General features: G+C 44.5%; 2 protein-coding genes across 15 annotated transcripts in view; one reads left to right on the top strand and one right to left on the bottom strand.

The window, feature by feature from the left end:
• LOC147010572 (uncharacterized) overlaps window positions 1-14,945 on the top strand; it is a 17,793-nt gene extending 2,848 nt beyond the window's left edge. For 3 of the 13 annotated variants that reach the window (XR_015052184.1, XR_015052185.1, XR_015052183.1), the window contains 5 exons: window positions 1-351; window positions 708-952; window positions 13,454-13,727; window positions 13,838-14,430; window positions 14,514-14,945. The exon at window positions 1-351 is cut by the window's left edge and continues 799 nt beyond it. Coding sequence is in view for 3 of the 13 variants with exons in the window: in XM_085858846.1 (XP_085714972.1) it covers window positions 821-952; window positions 13,454-13,727; window positions 13,838-13,942; window positions 14,043-14,099; window positions 14,266-14,429 (732 nt within the window). In the remaining 10 variants the exon portion in view is untranslated. Of the gene's footprint in view, window positions 953-13,453; window positions 13,728-13,837; window positions 14,431-14,513 lie in introns of all 13 variants that reach the window. The other 10 variants (XR_015052190.1, XR_015052188.1, XR_015052187.1 and 7 more) reach the window with 10 other exon arrangements.
• LOC147010573 (uncharacterized) overlaps window positions 4,436-21,970 on the bottom strand; it is a 78,177-nt gene continuing 60,642 nt past the window's right edge. Inside the window, exons 12-14 of one of the 2 annotated variants that reach the window (XM_085858827.1) lie at window positions 17,279-17,355; window positions 17,013-17,146; window positions 4,436-10,148 (exon numbers count right to left, since the gene is read on the bottom strand). In XM_085858827.1, the coding sequence (XP_085714953.1) occupies window positions 9,538-10,148; window positions 17,013-17,146; window positions 17,279-17,355 (822 nt within the window). In that variant the 3' untranslated portion in view covers window positions 4,436-9,537. The remainder of the gene's footprint in view (window positions 10,149-17,012; window positions 17,147-17,278; window positions 17,356-21,970) is intronic. The other variant, XM_085858828.1, reaches the window with a different exon arrangement.

The following is a 21,970-nucleotide window of genomic DNA, read 5'->3' on the forward strand; positions in this document are numbered from 1 at the left end:
TCACGGAGTACTTGGTAGAATGATGACGTCACCGAAATATCACGGAGTACTTGGTAGAATGATGACGTCGCCAACATCTCACAGAGCACTTGGTGGAATGATGATGTCACCAAGATCTCACGGAGTACTTGGTAGAATGAAGCCAAAAGGTGTATATCCCAAATGGAATGTTGCTCAGGTACCAAGGAGGAAACCTCCATCCCTCGTGCACCAAAGAATGGTGTTGAGAAGATCACGGCCTCAGATTCCAGAGTCAGTCGTTCCGGCCAATCATTCCACATAAATCCAATCATTAAACAATGGCTGTTGAAGAGGAACCCATTGACTCCATGACGACGATGGACTATCTCGGTGAGTATGTTTGTCCAACCTTTTCGGGATATCATGAGCAATAAGTTGTTGTTGATTACCCCTAGTCAGTTCTGCTCGACCAGGCCCCTGACATGGAGGTGGCCGATCGAACTCCCAGGAGTGACTCAGAGATCCCTCACATGTAAGCTGTTGTGTGTGAGCCGGAAGTCGTAAGTTGTACTGTTACGAATCTGGATACCATTCGCATTCACACATAAAGTTGACCCAAAGTTTAGTTATTTCGTTAAGTATATGTGGGTAGTTAGAATCTCTCCCCTATGTCTAATGGGCATTTCATGTGTGCTGTGAATTTCTTTCTTGTTGGTTTTCTTCATCAATCCCCTCCACTCCTTCAGCGCCATTACGCATGTGTTCGAGGCCACGGACATAATCGGGAGTGATATCACCGAATGTTCCCCTCGTCCAGTCGGGGGTGAGATCACCTCAGGGCCGACTCCGCTCCAGCAAGATGGAATGTTCCCCTCGTCCAATCGGGGGTGAGATCTCCTCAGAGCCGACCCTGCCCCAGCCAGATGGAATGTTCGCCACGTCCAATGAGGGGAGGACACCGATCGCCCGACGCCCCCCGACCAATCCGGAGGTGAGTTACCTCAGAACGGATCCCTCCACCCGCCCGGGGGAAGGATAAGAAAGGTGGTCGTGTCGGGGGTCTGCAGTCTTTGGTCTGAGGTCTTTTTCGGGGTTCCTTGGTGGTCAGTGGTCGTGTTGGTGCTCATGGTGGTGGTGGTTGTGGCGGTGGTGTTTCGTGGTGCTCGTGTCGTCGATCGTCGTTCGTGGCAGCCAGGATCGTGGGCTCGTTGGATTCTGGGTTGTGGGTTCGAGTCCCACCGTGGTGGGTTGGAGTCGGTAAAACCACACGAGGCGTCCAGATATCCAGCTAGACTCTGACCCTCAGCTCGTCTTTCATCCCGAGCTGAAGGGCCGAATAAAGACCCATGAGGTCAATTTATTTTTGGATTTGTGTGTCTGTCTGTGGCCAGTCTGTAATTCGAACTGTTTCAGGGATTCCATTGTATATTTGCCTGCATTCTTATTCGTGGTTAAGTTTGCTCTGTGTTTCCCTCCCTATTACCTTGTAAATAAATAACTGTTAACTGTTAAATGTTCCAGTCCGTTGTCTGTGTTTTCTTTCATTGACCCAGTATGGTTCGGGCTTGAGAATTAGCGAGGCCGATTGTGCCGTAAATTGTCATTTGGACCGGCACGGCTTTGGTAATTCCCGCTCGGTTACGCTGGATCCAAGTCGGTAACAGCGACTCGGTTCGGATAAAGCTGGCCGAAGGTGTGGCTTCCCCGGTAGCTAGACCGCCCGGCTACTTAGGTAAATTGGAATCAGACAAAAAGACCCTCACCGCGCGGTGGAAATATTGGCGTCCACGGTCTATTAAGCAACCTGTCAACTTCGGAGTTATCCGGAGTGACGACATTCAATTCCAGAGACGACGACATTCACGGCCCAACCGCTCCATCTCGCGGTCGTCCTCACCACCGAACGTGGCACCATAACAGTACTTCCTCTTATTCACAACAATGACATGCCAAGACCTTACTCATTCAGTTTTGGATATTTATTCTAAACTAGCATTTACTTACTCTTTAACTTGGGAAATGTTAGGTAGCAGATAGTTTATAAGTTTAAACTAAAACTTAACCCTCCCTCCATTCACAAATGTCACATTTTGTATCTGCTGTTCTGCAAGGGAAACTTTGCCTATTAAACAGGACCCAGAATATACAAGGAAAAACCGATTTTTCATCCAATGAAGGGAACATTTAGTTTTCTTTGATACTTACTAAGTGTTTAAAAACTACCTCAATGATGTCATCGACCCATGAAGCACCCCGTATTTACATCACTATATGCAATGCATCCGGTTCGGAAAGTATACCAGTGTTTGAGATGGAACAGCAGTTGCAGATTCGACCTCCAATTGGAGCAACCCGAACTCCTCAAGGAAGAGGAAGGAGCAACACATTGAGTGTATGCTGGCAAACGAGCAAATCACGTTGGCTAAAACTTCCCGGATAAAAGTCTGATTTAAAGAAATTTACTTCCAGGCTTTAAGGCAACAAAAGGGAAAATTTTGAAAGGGGGGTGTAGACTTTCGAAAGGCGCTGTATATATCTGCTTCGATCGTACCTCATGGCTGTAATGGTGAGCATCAGCCAAGGATTATGTCTCACCACGGAAAGACCGCATAATCCACAAAGAACGACAGCCTGTCTGCCATCCAGCTCAACAAGCTCCACACATTTCGATATATGTATGTATGTATATATGTATATATCTTACGATTCTGCGAAACCATCACTCCCCAAGGCAATGGCACACAACCTATAGCATTTCCCAAGATATTTACTTCATTCGTATTCATTTTAAAAAGGCCTTCCCTTTTATGCAATGGGCTTGAGGCAGGCTTTTCCTCCCATTCTTCACCTATTTTGCTTTGCTTGTCCACACGCGAACCTCTTACCTTTACGCATGTATGCACACCAAAGACCATATCATATCAGCACACCACCAAAGACCAAAGACCATATCAGCAGGGGCAAGTCATTTGCATACATGCAGAATTCCCCATTTCAATCACGTGCCATTATCCAAGGGACGCTTCTCCTCAACCTTCACTATACTTGAACCCCAACGCTACCCCATTCATCCAACCTCACAACACCTTCATAATAATCACCACACATTTGAACCACAATCATATCATCAGAAAGATTAGGAGGGCGTAGGAGGCAGGCGATCAGCGAGGATGGGGAAGCAACTCATAGCAAGGAGGAAGGCACGAGTGTGGAGTGAGGGGCGCACGCGGTCGAGAGTGAACGTAGCTACGAGATGGCCTGTAAGAACAGGGCTTTATGGCTGGCTTGCCTTCGATGCATGAAGAAGACAGCACGGTTCTCGTATTCATGCTGAGGCGATTTGGCTCGTGTGGTGAAGTGAGACGCTGGCCATTGACTCTTGGCTGGTCATATGAGATGGCCCTCGAAGCCTCGTGTATGTCACCAAAGGGGACGGCACCATTCTAAGCTGCACGGGGTCTCTGAGCCTTGGTGTTGAATACCGCTCACAAATTGCCTGACGTACGAACGTTCCCGCTGCGAGAGAATGACTTGGCGCAATTTTGCACACATCTACACATGTAGGACAAAGCGCCTCGATTCTAAGTTCCACCAAGACCATCTCTGGACCAAGCCAAGAGCCAGAATAAAGGAGGGATTTTGTTTTATTGTGTTTCCCCTTGTCCGTATTTAAGTCTGCGTGCCGAGGCCCCTTCGACTTTAGACTCTAGTTTATCTCATGATTATCATTATATCTGATTATTGCCCTTTGCAAATCCTTGTCTGTTTTCATTCAATCCCGTGTATATTTTAAGTTGCTGTGTCCGTGTATTTGTTTTCGGGTTCGAGTATAAACCCCCCTGTGCATCCATCTCTGCCTCTGTCGCTCCGCCATTGCGCCTCACGCCCTCCCACATGCGTTGTAATCTCCGAGGATCAACGTGTCCGCCTCCTGTTAAGGAACAACCGCTCAGCTATCCAGGCTAGCGGTGTTGACCGCCCGTCACCACAAATTGGGTCAGGGGGTTTAACCTGGACCGCCAGCATCGTGACAATGAGTGTGTGTGTGTGAGATGCAGACTCTTCCAGACAGATTTAGATTCAGAGTAAACCATCAAGAAGATTGATGTTTAAAGCTGGAGCAAAAATTAACCCGAGAGTGCACAATAGCAATGATGGGCCAAATGGCCTCATTTCCTTGTTCGAGGTCAGTTTCTTGATTTTCAGGCAAACAAGCACATACAGAGAACTGCCTTGTGGAGGGGGTTTGTGCCTATGATCTTACCATGGGTACCCCCAAAACATATGCAAATATTGGTGTGGACTATCCCAGCCATGTGGGTGAAAATCATGTCAGCTCCCCATCCTCATGGGGGGTGATTGGGGGGGGGGGTTGTGTCCATTACCGGACCTTGGGTAACTCCAGCACACGTACAAAATTTGGTGGAAATTGGCCAAACAAGTGTTTGTCTGTGATTTTCATACTTACACACACATACACACAAATATACATGCATACAGAGAATGTCCTTGTGGTGGGGAGGGTGGGGGGGGGGGAGTATCAGGGTGATTTCTGTTGTGCCCTTGACCTGAACCTGGCTACCCACCGCAGGTATGCAAAATTTGGTGGAGATTGGTCAAGGGGTGGGGAATTGTACAGAAATCAAAAAAAGGCTCCACAAAGACACCCAGCGAACACACACACACACGCACACACACACACACACACACACACACACACACACACACACACACACACACACACACACACACACACACACACACACACACACACACACACACACACACACACACACACACACACACGCACACACACCATTGCAGGCTGGCATCTCAGGTATTACTTATGAACGTTGAAGAGACCAAGGCATTGAACATCACTCCCCAAAATCTATAGCGCAGGTCCTGATACTTTCATATTGCTGACAAGTTTGCAGACTCTCAACCTTTGCCTATCTCTCATCTTGTCTTGATCTTCTTGCCTTGATCCACTGTATCCCAAATACCTAAATGTCAGTAAGCTGTCCTCCATCCACTGTCTTACCCTTTCTTCCACTGTTTGGAACTGTAAAGATACAAAAATACCCACAAATTCAATTCTAGAGGACAGAGATTGGCAACAAGCATACTATGATGAAGAATCACACCAGAAAATTCCAAGGAGTAGGGATAGACTTCAGTGAATCAGACAACCTTACTCTCAAATAAATAATTTTGGAGAAAATGTAAGGAAATGCAATATTGTGAAAACCACATCCCTTTTGGATGCTATTCATGTATTAAAAGAAGAGGAGAAAATTTGATAGCCTTTGAAACAATGTGTGGAGTAAAGGAGAAACAAATGATCCAGAAAAAATGTTTTCTTTAAAATGTAACATGTAAAATGCATTTTCCTTGCACGAGTTTGTCCGTGAGCAAGTATGTTCTTCCAAGGAGAGCGCTCGCCAGGCTTCTCTTGTTTGCATCTCATTGAGCGGGTGTTGGAATGTGAAAAGGAATCCTCCCAAGGTCCAAACTCCCGGAATCTTCCCAGGGTCCAAACTACCCTTCGTTTTTAGGATCACATTTCGAGGACAAGGTTGTGAAATTTTACTGTTTTCAGATCTTTGATCCAAGGACTCCTTTGAGGATTGAAACAAAATCCTGGACAGCCTCCAATTGTAGTTTGTTGTAAATATTTTCTGGTATCATTTTCATTCTTGCACTGAGATTCTCTTTTGTTACTTCCATTTCTCCAAGTATTGATGGCACCTTATCGGCACTCAGATTCCAGGTTCTTTTAATTTCACTTTTTCAGATCTTGGTACTTGGTCATGTTTTCTTGATTTCGGCCAAAGTCACTGGGGATGAACACCTCCATTTGCAATGCTGTCTTTTCCTTTTAATGTTTGAGTATTGTGTCCTTCCGCAATACCTTGGCATACATGTTCACACTTGATGGGATGGTTCAGTGATACACAAATACAATGTCTTCATTGTCCCTTGGTTTAGCTTCCAAGACTTTTCTAGGGCTGGGATTTTGAAGTTTTTGGATGTGTGCTGTCGGCCATGAGCCAGACCCGGTAATTTTTGGCCACCGGTACCATCCGAGAGGATTCTTTTGTAATTTTTGGCAGGGTAGACATCTCTACAGTCAGAAACTATGTGATAGCATTGCATTGGTGGTAGCCTTTTGTGTGTTATTAACCGTTTAGTAACCCCATCCCAAAATAAACTTTTCTGAAACCGGCGAAAGACAGAAGAAGACATTCTATTTAAAACTAATGGTTCTCTCTTATTATAGGCTATATCTTCTTGAAAATTGTTAGGCATATAGCTCATGTTATTTGCCCTATAATTGTAAAAGGAAGTGTTCACTACCAAAATTTGTGTTTGTCAAACGGACTGAAATGCACCGATATGTGCAGACTGTCAGACTGTGAGAACCAGGCATCCATCTTTGAGTCAGACAATGGGGAAAGTTTAGATGAGGATATTGAAGAACTGGATAATGATTCTGATTTTTATGTTCATCTTGAACATTTTATATCACTTACAATCAGTGCATATGATCAGAGATGTCTTAGAAACTATAAAGGACCCATCTTTGGTTCATAAGACAATATGTTTATCAGCAACACATTGGGCCTAGGTAATGGCCTTGTTAGTGTGGAACACCACATTTGTGTTTCTATTCTGTAATTTTATGCCGACAACAGAAGATTGTGTTTCATTTTCACCTTTGACCCATTCATCAGATTGTACATGATTAACCATATTGCTACTGTCTTATTGGTTTATATTGTGTAATACGGGTGTTTGATACCTTCACATGTGCATTATTGAGTATCTAAATCTCTGAAATTCTGTATTTTTTGAGAAATTACAGGGAAAAAAACATTAATCTTGTTCATGAACATGCTATGCTATCATTTACCTTTGTTTGATTCTTGGAAAGTATCCTTCAATAATGACAGGGAAAATATGACATTGACCAACCTACATAAATCCGTCCAAATTAGGTATTTTTTTTCATTTGGGGAGTGGGGTAACATTGTCTGCTATACTGATCCTAATATCTTCTTCTTCTTCTTTCGGCTGCTCCCGTTCGGGGTCGCCACAGCGGATCATCCGTATGATCCGCATAGTGATTTGGCACATGTTTTATGCCGGATGCCCTTACTGACGCAACCCTGGTCGCCTCTTACGACACAGGGATATGGTACACCTATTTTAACCGGGGTATACACCGGCCCAGTACACTGGTACTCATTTCGCCGACCTCGGAAGGATGACAGGCTGAGTCAACCCCCTGGTGTATTAATTCAGTGGCCCAATGGGGCTTGAACTCAGGACCTTTTGGATCCCAAGCCGCTGCCCTAACCACTGCGCCAACACCAGGCTATATACTGATCCTAATATACATCATACAAAAAAAAGAAATTTAGATTTTTGGATTTCTTAATAAATTTGCTAAACACGCATGTAATTATATTGTTCCAGAACTTTTATTTACTTCCCACAGTCAATGATAGACAAATACTTTTCGAAAGGTGGTATGATTTATCACACAGGAAATAGACACTGATATATTTTCGTGTCACCAATGACATACCTTTCAACCAAGACATGTTTAGCACTTTTTGTTGAGAAGCAAATGATCCCAGCAAAAGGTGAGACAAATTTCAATGGTAATATTTGACTGATAACAAAAATGTTGTTAAGTTAGTCTTACCTTGAACTGTCTTAGCTTGAACTGGCCATTTTGCACAAAAGCATATTTCAGGGTAGGCATATAAAAAGGGAGATAACACACAAAAAGCTACCACCGATGCAATGCTATCACATATTTTCTAACTCAAGGGTTGTATACCTTGCCAAAAATCACTATGATAATTATTCCCGCCAGATGGTACCGACCAACCTTACTGGCTCATGGACTACTGGTGGATTACTGGACGTGTGCCGGTGGATTACTGGGTGTATGCTGGTGGATTACTGGATGTGTGCTGGTGGATTACTGGATGTGTGCTGGTGGATTACTGGATGTGTGCTGGTGGATTACTGGGTGTGTGCTGGTGGATTACTGGACGTGTGCCAGTGGATTACTGGGTGTGTGCTGGTGGATTACTGGGTGTGTGCTGGTGGATTACTGGGTGTGTGCTGGTGGATTACTGGGTGTGTGCTGGTGGATTACTGGGCATGTGCTGGTGGATGACTGGATGTGTTCTGGTGGATTACTAGGTGTGTGCTGGTGAATTACTGGATGTGTGCTGGTGGATTACTGGATTACTGGATGTGTGCTTGTGGATTACTGGACGTGCGCCGGTAGATTACTGGACATGTGCCGGTGGATTACTGGACGTGTGCCAGTGGATTCATGGGTGTGTTGGTGGATTACTGGACGTGTGTCGGTGGATTACTGGACATGCACCGGTGGATTACTGGATGTGCGCTGGTAGATTACTCGACGTGCGCTGATGGATTACTGGATGTGTGCTGGTGGATGACTGGGTGTGTGCTGGTGGATTACTGGGTGTGTGCTGGTGGATTACTGGGTGTGTGCTGATGGATTACTGGATGTGTGCTGGTGGATTACTGGATGACTGGGTGTGTGCTGGTGGATTACTGGATGTGTGCCAGTGGATTACTGTACGTGCGCTGGTGGATTACTGGATGTGCACCGGTAGATTACTGGACGTGTGCCGGTGGATTACTGGGTGTGTGCTGGTGGATTACTGGACGTGTGCCAGTGGATTACTGGGTGTGTGCTGGTGGATTACTGGGTGTGTGCTGGTGGATTACTGGACGTGTGCTGGTGGATGACTGGATTACTGGATGTGTGCCGGTGGATTACTGGACGTGTGCTGGTGGATGACTGGATGTGCGCCGGTGGATTACTGGGTGTGTGCCAGTGGATTACTGGATGTGTGCCAGTGGATTACTGTGTGTGTGCTGGTGGATTACTGGGTGTGTGCTGGTGGATTACTGGACGTGTGCCAGTGGATTACTGGGTGTGTGCTGCTGGATTACTGGGTGTGTGCTGGTGGATTACTGGACGTGTGCCGGTGGATTACTGTACGTGCGCTGGTGGATTACTGGATGTGCACTGGTGGATTACTGGACGTGCGCCGGTGGATTACTGGACGTGCGCCGGTGGATTACTGGGTGCGTGTGCTGGTGGATTACTGGACGTGTGCCAGTGGATTACTGGGTGTGTGCTGCTGGATTACTGGGTGTGTGCTGATGGATGACTGGATTACTGGATGTGTGCCGGTGGATTACTGGACATGTGCTGGTGGATCATAGTTCTGCCTTTGTGTGTACAGTTGTTGTGGTGAGGTAATTTTTGTTTATCATCCTGGGAGAAGGTGATGGTGCTTCTCTTTCATCCTCACATATATAATCTGCCTGCACTCATCCGATTAACTCAATCCTGCCCTTTTCTTTAAGCCATTGGTGTATTGTCCTTCATGTTCAGCATTTAATAAAACTTGTTCTCATCACCGTTAAGCAGACTTTTTCACACAAATGACAATTTGTCATGCTCGTCTGTCATTCTCTCAACTATCAACAGAAATTTGTTGACATTTTGTTTTATAATTTCTGTTTGTCTTCTTTGCTATTTTTCTTCTCATTCATGTGAATTCGCATGTGCGCTGGTAGATTTGAGGATGAAGCGAATGCTTTCTTACAAAATGAGCATTCAAAAGGTTTTTCTCCCGAATGAGTTCGTTCATGTGCTGCTAAACTATGGTGATAAGCAAACACCTTCTTACAAACAGGGCACTCGTAAGGCTTCTCACCTGTATGGATTCGTTTGTGAGTCTTCAAATTACAGCGATGAGCAAATGCCCTTTTACAAATAGAACAGTCATACATCTTTCCACGGATTTTCGTGTTGAAGTACACGGAATCATAAGACTCCTCATTTCGTGTATGCACAGTAAAGTGTATTTTCAAGCCTGACAGTTTGGCAAAAGCCTTTTCACAGAGTGAACACTTGTAAGGAAGTTCTACATGAATCTTTTCATGCGTTCGCAATTTATAACCGTCACCGGTGCGATAGAAACAGTAACTGCATTTGTGCTGCTTGCCACGAGAGTCCTGGTGATGAGTCTTCATGTGAAGCCGAAGATCCCCAGCTGCGTGGAATGACTTGTTGCACTCCAAGCAAAACAAACGCTGTGCGGGTTCCACTGATGTCACTGAGAGATACCATGACAAGAACGCAATGATGGTGCATCATTTAAAGAAAAAATTTTAAAGAACATTTTTATTGGAAAAACAAACCTACACAGTCATTTTCATTTGGGAGGGTGAATGAACAGAGAAGAGCAATTCAGGAAAATTAAAATAAACACATGTAATGAAAGGTTGTAATGCAGCACAGCTCCATAAAACATGACATGTCCCACAAATAAAGAGAAAAGACTAGGAAATTTTTGCAAACTTGTAAAACAATTAGAAGTCCGAGCTCAATGTAGCCAACACTTATGGAGTTGTCATGAGCTATCTTGTAACAAAAAATGAAAAACTAGAATGGCACTATTCAGCGTCGTGACATCGTCAGATATGCCTCCGCCCATATTATTACATCATTATAATACTTGTACCAAGTTTGATTTTAATCCCTGAACCCAGATTCAAAATATCAACTAATTCTACCTGCCAAACCATGTGTCTGACCAGGTTGGAATTTAAAACACATATTCCCCATGACGACTAGATCATAATTGTGAAGTTTCACATAAATTGATGAAGCGGTTGAAGAGAAATAATTTTTAAAAGATTTTCATTGATCCCAATATGACTGCAAGACCATGTGACATGAATTAGTCGTGAAGGCTTGGTATCTGTAAGTTATTAATTAACCTGGTATCTCCAAGGCTTAAGGAGCATGTGTGTTAAATTTCACCTCCATCTGACAAGTCATTCTGGAGAAGAAGATTTTTAAAGATTAATTTTTCAAAAAATCATAGCTGCAAAACCATGTGACCTATGATGTCATAGGTGGAGAACCTTTTGTTCCTCATGGATAGGCGATCATACCTGTAAAGTTTCACCTCGATCTGTTCAGCCTTTTTGGAGGATAGTTAGGGAATTTTAGCAAATTGTATTGACCATCTGTGAAAAAAATTCCTTACCAAAAAAATTCTTCACGAACGTATTCATTGAGGTGTCTACTAACACCTATCAATTAGTGCAAACCCAAATCCTTGTGGAAAATTCTGGGGAGCCAATCAAAGTTCCGGTTATCAGAGGGCCTGCGCGAAAAAAATCAGAAAAATTAACTTTTGCCAACATTGACTTGTGGGATGTCTAACTCGGGGTTTTTTGGGGTGCTGAATTGATTCCAACCATTAAATTTGAGGAAAAATGAATCCCTGGCCGTAAAATATTGATATGATACATTTTTAGATATCTCAGACTAATTTGGCTCAATTGATTCAGATTGTTCAAATTGTGCTGAAACCAGCATACAACATTTTTGAAACCACTGCTATATTGTTGGTTATACTTGTGCTCAGGCTCAGTAGAATTCTCTGTGTTAGCTGACGTTAGCTAAGAGCTTTTAGCTATAAAATTATTGTGTACCGGACTCAATAGAAGTTGAATATATTGTTGTGGTTGAGGAAATTCGCAAACCACCATTCAGGTCCCGTAGGTGAGATATCTCTGGAAGTACATGTGTAGTTAGCCCCAAACCCGTTGTTTAGAGGGAATAAATGTGATTCATTCGGGTTGCGACCCTTTAAGATAGCCGTTTTTCTGTTCTATCTTTATTTTGAACCAACCACGTCTCAACCGCCATCACACAACAACCACCAACCGCAATGCCGCTTCACAACAACAACAACGCCAACAGCCACGACCTTTACAGCACACCATCCCACAACCATCGCATCACCGCCATTCCAAGCGTCACCGTGGCCAGGGACCGCCACTTTAGACCCTCTACCACCTTCACCTCTCCTCCTTCTGCCGCCATTCCCGCACCGCTTGTAGGCACCGAGCGTCAGGCTGTCCTGGCCTCGTGCGGGACACGCGCTGAGCCGCGGGTGCAAAAAGCGGCCTTTCCGAGGAAAAGTCGGATCAGGAATGATACACGGCCACTTCTGATCCGTCCTATCAGTAAGCGCGGGGCGATTTGGCCCCGCCTCCAGGCGCGTCGGAGTAGAATCGATATATGCAAATTCGAGGATCAGGGGAGGTTCACGCCCACTTTTCCTCCGTCCAATGGGCGAGCGTGGCTCCGCCCCCGAGCTCATCCTGATCCGGAAATTTGCATATGGGTTCTAATGCCGTACTATAAAGCGCCGAGCGCGGGGCGAATTCAGTCAGTTTTTGGGCTCGGGCGAGTTGGAGAGGTGTGGCAGTGGCGGAGTGTGGCAGCAGCAGTCAAGACGGGTCTGGAGGAGAGTCAGTCTGTCGGGGTTCAGAGTCTGTCGGGGAGCTGCAGAGAGGGGAAGCCGGGAGCACGGTCGAGGTCGCAGTGGAGTCGCTCGTCGCGGGACCCAAGCAAGCCGGCTGTCCTCTTTCCCCAGAGCATCAACAATTCCCCACTTCCCCCCCCCTGCGCTGAGATAGTGCGGAAAGGGGGCCCCGTTCCCACCCCATTCCAAGCAGTGCCAACGAAACCCGCGGAGGAGCGCGGAGTCGGGGCACCGCCGCCACATTTGCGGCTCATCACAAGACGGGTAAGCTCCGCCCAGTCTCGCGCCCACAGGCCCGTCTGTCCCCTTGTCGTTGAGGGTGGCCCTTTTTCTTTTGCTTTTGAGTATATGTGTTGTCGGCGCCGTCTGTAAAGTAAAACTGTGTAAGTGTTGCCGTGTGCTCGCGTAGTCGGTAGTAGATCTGCATTGTTGTGTTTCTTTTGTTGCAATTGCTTTTGGTGCATAATTGTTGTAATTGTATATGTGTGCTTTCCGTGTGCCGTGGAATAAATGTGCCTTATGTTGAACTGTTTTTCCCGTTTCGCTTCGTCTTTTCTTTAATTGAATCTCCATCTTACTTCACGTAAAGGGTTGGTAGTGGGCTAAATACGCCCGATAATTAATCGGAACCGTCGAGGTTGACGATAACACCGCTCGGTTATCCCGATAGTACGGAACGGGTCGCTTAAAGTGGCCCGTGTCCGGAGACGACCTGCGGCGAGGTGCGATCGCCCGGTCTAACCTCCGTGTGGGTACTTAGGTAGGTTGAATTTGGCGAACAACCCTATCCCACGCGGGGGGCCGATTGGCACGATCGTGGTGAGGCCGAAAGGCCCACCCGTGACTAGTTCCCGGCGTTAGTCCGAGAGGGTCACGACAGAATTGTCCGTCCGATGGGCGACGTGCCGCGATTCGAGTTACGTGGCCGCTCGCACGCCGGCGGGTGCGAATTCGCAACAATATTCAACGTAGAGTGGACCTATTAATGTAAAAACACATCACTGTATGTGTGTTCTGTCTGTTTTGTGTCAAAATTTCATGTCCTGTCTGTTGTTTACAAAAAAGTCATTTTTTAGGACAGTATGGACAAGGATGCGACTGAACCTGGCTTGAGGTGTTTCATCTGTGGTGGTTCCGGGATTGAAAAGCATACGCTCTCAAAAGTCTCCAATAAAGGCTACCCACGGATCTTATCACATTCTGAGCTTGTGGGCGATGCAGCGTTGATCGGGAGACTAAATGAGGACTGGAACAACGGAGAAGGCAGCAAGTTGCGATACCATGTGGATTGTAAAACAGAGTTGTACAGTCGTGCGAGAAGTATATCCACTGCAACTGAAACTGCTAATCGTAAGTTTTTTTTTAAAATTCATCATTCAAAGGAAGTAGCATTGCAAATAAAAACGACAATAATAATCTCAAATTTGCTTTCTAAGCAATATTTTTTTTTATTTCCATAGAACAAGATGAGGAGGGCCGATGCTCAGACAGGACGAAAAAACGCTGGATATCATCTGGGCAAAGTACCTCACCTGGCTCCAGCTCTACTTCCCAAACACCATCAGGTCAGGTCAGGTATGGGAGCATGTGCCAGAACAGCGCGTCGCTGCACCATCAGCGACGCATCATCAGCGTCGCTGATGGTGCATGATGAAACACCATCAGCGCATCTTATCTACCGTGATGTTTGCAAAATCTGTGATACATTGGAACGAAACCCTGGTAAGTTGCGCGTTTACTGAGTCCTGCACAAGTTTAAATGTATATTTTTCAAATTTTTTTTCTCTTCACTCTACCACTCAAAGTCAAATACTTTAATCATGCATATATGTGGCATCATCCAGGCAGAGCCCGGAAGTTGTATCATGTGCCTGACAATCGCTACCAGGACTGACTGAAAAGGAATTTGATGGAGACAGCTGTGAAACGAGGAGATGCCTGGGGACGCGAGGTTGCTGGTCGTCTGTCTGGGATCATAGACTTGGTAGCAGAAGAGGCGCTTTATCATCTTCGGTGCAGGACCCTATTCGAGCACTCGTTTACAAACCCTGAGGTAATTATAATAGCAATGCACTTATGAAATTAAAATGAAAATGATAAGTTCGGCTTAATTAAAAATGATATTTTTGTCCTCAGGTCGGACGGCCTATTGACAACTCCCCCCGACAACAGGAGCTGCAGCACAGCACTCTCTCCGAGCTTACCTCCAGACTAGAGACTGGCTGATGCTGCAAAGTCCATCGTTGGATGCCCGGGACTATGGATGGCAACTCACTGAGCAAGGATATGCACCAGTCCCTTCTACAGACCCCATTGCACCAGACTACCTCCTGACGTTTGCCAGCTGCAACTGTGTGGGGGACTGCAGCAAAAAAGCAAGGAGTCAAGTGTATTTCTGCTTGTGACATCTGTCATGGTAACTCTTGCCTGAACATAAACCAGCTGGATTACAAGAGGAGTGAGGAAGATACTGGGGAGTTTGATGAATAAGGTTGTAAAAGCTGATGAAGCAACATTTCCATTGAGCACAGTTCTGTTAAAAATGTCAATAAAATACATTTTATATGATCAAGGAGTGTTTTTTTCTCAAAAATAATGGTTGGAATCAATTCAGCTCCCCAAAAACTCCCGAGTTAGACATCCCACAAGTCAATATTGGCAAAAGTTAATTTTCCGATTTTTTCGCGCAGGCCCTCTGAGCACCCGAACTTTGATTGCCTCCCCAGAATTTTCCACAAGGATTTGGGTTTGCACTAATTGATAGGTGTTAGTAGATACCTAGATGAATACGTTAGTGAAAAAGTTTTTTGGTAAGCAAATTTTTCACAAATGGTCAATACAATTTGCTAAAATTCCCTAACTCAGGGATTTTTTAAAGTTTTCCATGTAAAAACAAAAAAATGGCTGCCAAACCACACGACCACGTGACATCATCAATTTCCCAACCCGACCTCCACCCCCCCTCATACAACATAGCCTGAGATGACACTAAAAAAAATTCATGCTGATCGGATAAAGCATTCGATGCAATTATGACGTCACAACGAAGCCGCCGATGACAAAAAAAATATATACGCTTATTTCCCATCGGGAGTAGTTCACATGTGGCAAGTTTCAATTTTTTTTCCATGGAGCGGTTTCGGAGCTAGTAGTCCAAAGTTTTTCCTTTTTCCAGCATGGCTGCCACACCACATGACCTATGACATCACAATTATCATTGAAACATTCTACATGAGTAGTCGCACCGATGATGAAAATTTTGTGTCAATCAGATAAGCAGGTGCAGAGAAAACAGAGAAAACTAGAGGGGGAGCACTCGGGAGAGTGCAAAACCTCCACCGCAAACACTGCTGCGTCACTCAAGTGAACCTTATATCTTATTCATTAAATATGATGTCAACAGTGCTGAGAGTTATAGTTCTTTTCTCCAACATTTTTTGGGGGTGGGGGGGGGGGGGATTGGAAATCACTTAAAACATGTAAAAATGCAAAAAAAAAAAAATAGAAATTTTGTTGAAAAAAAAGTTGGAAAAATTTTTTTTTTGTCTAACAATTTTTTTGTTGGGGGGGGTTGGAAATCACTTAAAACATGTAGAAATGCAAAAAAAAATTCCTATTTTTGGGGGGGCAGGGGTAACAATTTTTTTGGGGGGGGGTTGGAAATCACTTAAAACATGTAAAAATGCAAAAAAAAAATTTTTCTCAAACAATTTTTTTTGGGGAGGGGTTGGAAATCACTTAAAACATGTAGAAATGCAAAAAAAAAAAAAATTCTCCAACAATTTTTTTTTGGGGGGGGGACCAAGTCCAAAATTTAATGGCATGATCCTTGGACCAGACCGAACCCCCCCCCCCCCGCCCCACCAAGTTTCGTCGAAATTCGTCGAGGAGTTTTTCCGTAATACTGTTCACAAACAAACAAACAAACAAACAGAAAGGGGTGAAAACAGTAACCTCCATCCATCTTCGAAGATGGCGGAGGTTAATTAGCATGGACGGACATATGGATAACCCAAAAAACATAATGCCTCCGACAACTTCATCAGCAGAGGCATAAAAATCTTAGTTTGAAATCTTACAATTTATAATTTAGGTGTGTGTTTGCATTCTATTAAGGCTTTGTTCATTACCTCCGCCACCGAAGGTTGACAGAGGTTGTTTTCATCCCTGTTTGGTTGTCTGTCTGTCTGTCTGTGAGCACGATATCACAAAAAGTTACGGACCAATTTTGACAAAACTTAGTGGTGTGTGTAAGGACGAATTGATTTGATTTTGGTGAAGATCCAATCCTATAAAAAAAAATTTTATCTATCGAATGATCCTTCACCATTGAGAGATAAGACCAAAAATGATATATAGCACGATATCTCAAAAAGTTATGGATGGATTCGGACAAAACATGGTGGCTGAGTTGGGTAGGTAACAACAAGAAGTCAATAAGATTTTGTTCAGGTCCAAATGCAGATATGGCCCATCAGTGGGATACAAAATGTAAACTGCTTAGCCTGGCGGAGGTTTGTGCTCTACTGAGTGCTGTTCTCGTTCTTGAATGTTTCTTTTATGCCACCATCACATTTCACATCTAATAGATACAGTTAATGGACAGAAAACATGGACACAACAATGTAAACTCACGAAATAGGGCTTTGGGCCACAAGTGGCCACTACGGCCTGTACATGTGGCCAGTGGCATAGAGTCGACCAGCGTCTGGAATTTTGCAGGAGGGATGCGGCACCATTCTTCCATGAGAAAGTCAATCAACTCACACCTGTTTGATGGAGATGGAAAACGCTGTCTCAGGCGTCATTCCAAAATATCCTACAAATGCTCGATTGGGTTCAGTTCTGGTGACTGAAAAGGCCATGACGTATGGATAACATCAGTGTCATGCTCATCAAACCTTTGGGAGACCACATGTGCTCTGTCGGTGGGGGCATTGTCATCCTGGAAGACACCCCTCCCGGCAGGAAAGAAATGCTGCAACATGGAGTGAAGATGATCACTCAGTACCATTAAGTAGTGATTGGCATTGACCTTGCCTTCTAAGGGAATGACTGCACCCAAAGCATGCCAGGAAAATGCACCCCACAACATTACAGAACCACCAGAACACTTCACTATTGGAACCAAGCACTCAGGGTTGTAGAGTTATTTAGGTTGGCGCCACACGTGCATTCATCCATTTGTCAAGAACGTGGTGAAGGATGATTCATCTGACCATATCACATTCCTCCACTGCTCGGTAGTCCATTGACTGTGCTCTTTGCACCACTGGACTCGCAAACATGCATTGTCAGGTGTGATGAGTGGTTTGTGAACTGCAGCCCGACTGTTATAGCATTCTCTGAGGAGTTCTCAGCAGAACGTTTTTGATGAAACTGGCTGCTCATGCCACAAGTTAAAATTTGCAGTCAATTGATCTGTAGTTGCTCGCCTGCTTTGCCGTGCACTTCAAATTAATGCAAGGATATCATGATCCTGGAGTATATGCTTCAACCCACTGTTTCCCTTTGCTGATATCTTTCCCTCGGAGTTCCATGCCGACATCACTTTAGACACCATTGCTTGTGAAACATCAGCAAGTTAAGCTGTCTTTTTCAATGAAGCTCCTGCCAAACGTGACCCAACAATCACCCCTCTTTCCAAAGTCGCTGAAGTCTCCTCTTGCAGCCATGCTAGCCATAATTACCGTATTTTCTGGTGTATAAACCATGGCCGTGTATTAACCACACCCCTGTTTTTCACCCTCAAAAGAAATGAATATATTGATCATTTTATTTTCTGATCTAGATCTAAATATGTTTGTACATTATCTTTGTATGGAACAAAGTGATGAAGGTATCAACATGCTTACTTCCATGTCCGCTTAATTTCATCGAAGTCTTATTCTCATTTTCAAGAAGTTGAAGAGAGGAGAGGACATCAATAAGTTTTTATTTTTCTTTCTTATTTTTTAATATTACAAAGAGGATTTTTTTTGTTACTAGAAAAAGGAAGAAAAGGGATGCATACCGGTATCACACATATTTCTTGTGGATTTGTGACCCTGAAAAGGGCTGTTTGGATTTGATGAAGTTTTTCAGCTAAACCCGAGGAAATCCCCATCAATGCTTTCCTCGAAGACGGCACGTTAACTCCTTGTCTGACTGTGAGTAAAGCAAATCCCCGTCGCTGTCCACGTCACTGTCATTTGCAGCCTCTTCCTCCCAAATGATGTCGCCCTCTGTGCCATCCATTGTTGTTGGAGATGCAGAATTTCAGAAATGCTCGCTTGATGATGTCCGACAGTATTTCCTCCCACACCTTGACAATCCTGTTGTAATCTGCAATATGAAGGAAGCAGGAGAAATGCCACAACGCCAAGGAACGTCAAGAGTGATCCGTTCAATCCATCACTCTCGGCATCAACCACTTCTCCTCTGTCCTCGTGATGACATCATGGCGTCATCCACAGCACACATGATACAGTGTATTTTATATAATGTACAATGAGGCTAAACACCACAGATCCAACTGCAGATCGTCGAAAGGTCGACCTTTCTCATCCTCCCACTCTTGGTGTAGGTATTCTCCCCACTCATTTTCCAGTCAGACCAGCAGCGACATAGCCAGTCTTTGAACCGCTTGTTGATGGACACATCGAGGGGCTGCAGGAGCGATGTCATCCCACCTGGGATGATAAGGACATCAGTGTTGGTCCGAAGGAGCAGTGCTTTGGTGTCATCGGTCTTGTGATAACTGAACGCATCCAGGGCGAGCATACTCCATCGTCGGGAGAGACCGCCATCCGGCCTACTACTCCAGACTGTGTGAACCAAGACCTGGAGCAGTCCCTCATCTATCCACCCATTCTGCTGCACATGAACAATGATGCCAGCTGGACACATGCCTTTGGGCATCGTATTCCTCTTCAACACGACATAGTGGGAAGCTTGCCACCATCTGTGGTGCAGGCGAGCATGATGGCGAATCGTTCTTTCTCGTGACCAGTAATACTGATCGTCACATTGTGCACAAGCTTATTTGAAGTGAGTGCTCCATTATTAGACTCTAGCTATTGTGAATAATTCTTCTTTTGATTCAAGACCAAGTGTTCTTCTTCTTTAGTGTTTAATGGTGTTTTCAGAGCCGCGTGGTTCTATATACGCCAGGCACCGAAACTCCGGGTGTCTCCGGGCATCTCTGAAACATTTCCAAGCGTGACTTAATTTAATTTCCACGCACGGTTAATAAAACACTGTACATACTCTGAACCTCAACTGATTTTCAAAATTTTAATGGTGGAATTGAGCTAAACAGCAGTTCCGACTGCTAAAAAAAAGTGTTAATTTGGAATACAATTGAAATTCAGCATTGATCTTTTTAAGACTGATTTTTTTTCCAACACCCATGCATTAACCGCACCCTCAACTTTTACCTTCTTTGCTGATAAAAAAGTGCCGTTTATGCACAAGAAAATACGATATAGGCAACAGGGCCTGCATATCATTTTTTTATTCATCCCCCGAAGCATACTGGGATATTATTTGCTTAAAGAGCAGATTTTGGGTCGCTGATGACCGCGTGATTCGAAGGTTATAATCACATTAATAATCGTTGGGCAATTATTTTCTTACATTTGAAACTCAAAATATGCTAAAATTTACTTTTAAGTCAAAACTTTTGCCAGTAATCGAAAAACAGACCAGAATTTACCGAAGATGCTATGATGTCATGTTCTCCGAAAACGTGAACATTCGGAACCAGCGTGTGAACAATGGCGAGATGCGAATCAGAGAGTGATTTCAGCGGCGATGAAATTGAGTGTTTTCATTCCGATATTGCCGAGGACGAGTCGGAGGATGATGGGAATTTATACTATGGAGTTTCTGGCCCTGAGCCATATAAATTTGAGCCACTTGCAAGTGCCAGAAAACGACCTATTTTGTGTACAAGTGGCAGGACTGACTGTCCGGCAGTTCACACTGACAGACTCCACCAGACAGATTTCTTTGTAGATTTTCATTTTCTTGTTCGATGCATAAAATAATGTAAAGTTTGATTCGTCTGTGACTTGATATAATAATTTTTAACCCTCCAGTCACTCAAGAGTCAGAAATAGAATGAATCAATAATGGACCCAAATATATTATACACCGTAGCCTTGGCGTTGAAGTCTTTCTGACAGCTGAGCTTGACCCCAGTGAAAGTGAACAGTTAGAACAAACCCCAACTTTCAAGATTCTGTTGTGGCATATAAATACCAAAACATGTTTAGCCTCATTGGGAAATATTCTACCAAATTTAGAAAAAAAAAAAGTGGAAAATTGATCAATTTTTTACAATTGAAATGAAATAGCCCAATTTGCTGATGCTGTTAAAAAAGAAATTTAATCAACAATAAGTTGATTTGTTGAGAAATATTTTCATGCTTGTGTTTTTCAGAGTTTATTTATGTGTTTTTCCATGTACTCTTTAAGAATACATTTCAAGGTTTTTCTCACTTAAACTCAACAATTGAATCTGTGACAGAGCAGTATCTGGAGAACTTGTCAACCAACAACTCATATTCACAGAGTGGTGATCAGATGTGTTTATGCCTTCGTAATCCTCGGTTGTGAAATGGTCACCACAAATGACAAGTCTATCCAAAGGGTCCTCTTTACCCGTTTTCTTTGGGGGAAAATTCTCCCATTTTGTTTGTACAAATCTTATCCACTGTCGGCGAATGTTTGATTCCTTCGGGAATCGGTGGGAGCGATTACCCGTTTTGCAGCCATTTTTGCAAAACATGACGACACACGTACGAGGCATGATGTACAAATATCCAAATAACTTTGTTCTACAATAATTCAAAATAAAAAAGGATAATATTGTTGCGGATCTGGGGTGGCGGGAATCTGACCCGGTCCCTGGTGCCACTCTCGCCACAACCGTCTCCAGGAGTCGATAACGCCGGCCGGTTTGGCACAGGCCTCGGGTCACGCGTCTTTAATCGTGATACCAACATAATCCTGTACCTTAACAGTTGGGGAGATAGAACCCCGAGTTACAGACTGGCTTTGTCAGTGACCGAGCGGAGTCTACCAGTCTGTAACCATTTTGGTCTTGTATGCCAATCGAACGGATCGTTCCTCGACGCGACACGCATTAATCCATAGCGGCAACTTCATCAGAATTAACCAGATTTATTGGGGACATCAGGGATCACAACACAAGCAATAACACGACAGTGGTTTTATTAACAATCAACCAGTTATTAACTAGGGAACCACGGCTAAAAGGTTTTGAGGGGATTACTACGAAATATGCCTTATACAACACGTGCAAACAAACATGCATGCAGGACAAGACAGAGTACTTGGTGATGCCTCATGGACGAGAGCACCGTGTCCTAAAAGCACGAAGGTCGCTCGTAAAAACCAGCGGGTTTCCACGGGTTCGAACTCCCGCTCGAACGTGCCGCGCAGCAAGAAATGGCGGCGCAGCACTCCAGCTCGCGCCCAAGTCACCACGTGCGTGGTTCGCCTCAGCGCGCTCCGGCTCCGCACCACGTCGACGATGCGAGATCGCCGATCTCTCTCCAGGGTTCAGCACACGAATCCCGACCTGG

This window comes from Eptatretus burgeri, chromosome 16 (genome assembly GCF_056783735.1).
Source record: "Eptatretus burgeri isolate ZD-2024b chromosome 16, Ebu_testis_v1, whole genome shotgun sequence".
Taxonomy (NCBI): domain Eukaryota; kingdom Metazoa; phylum Chordata; class Myxini; order Myxiniformes; family Myxinidae; genus Eptatretus; species Eptatretus burgeri.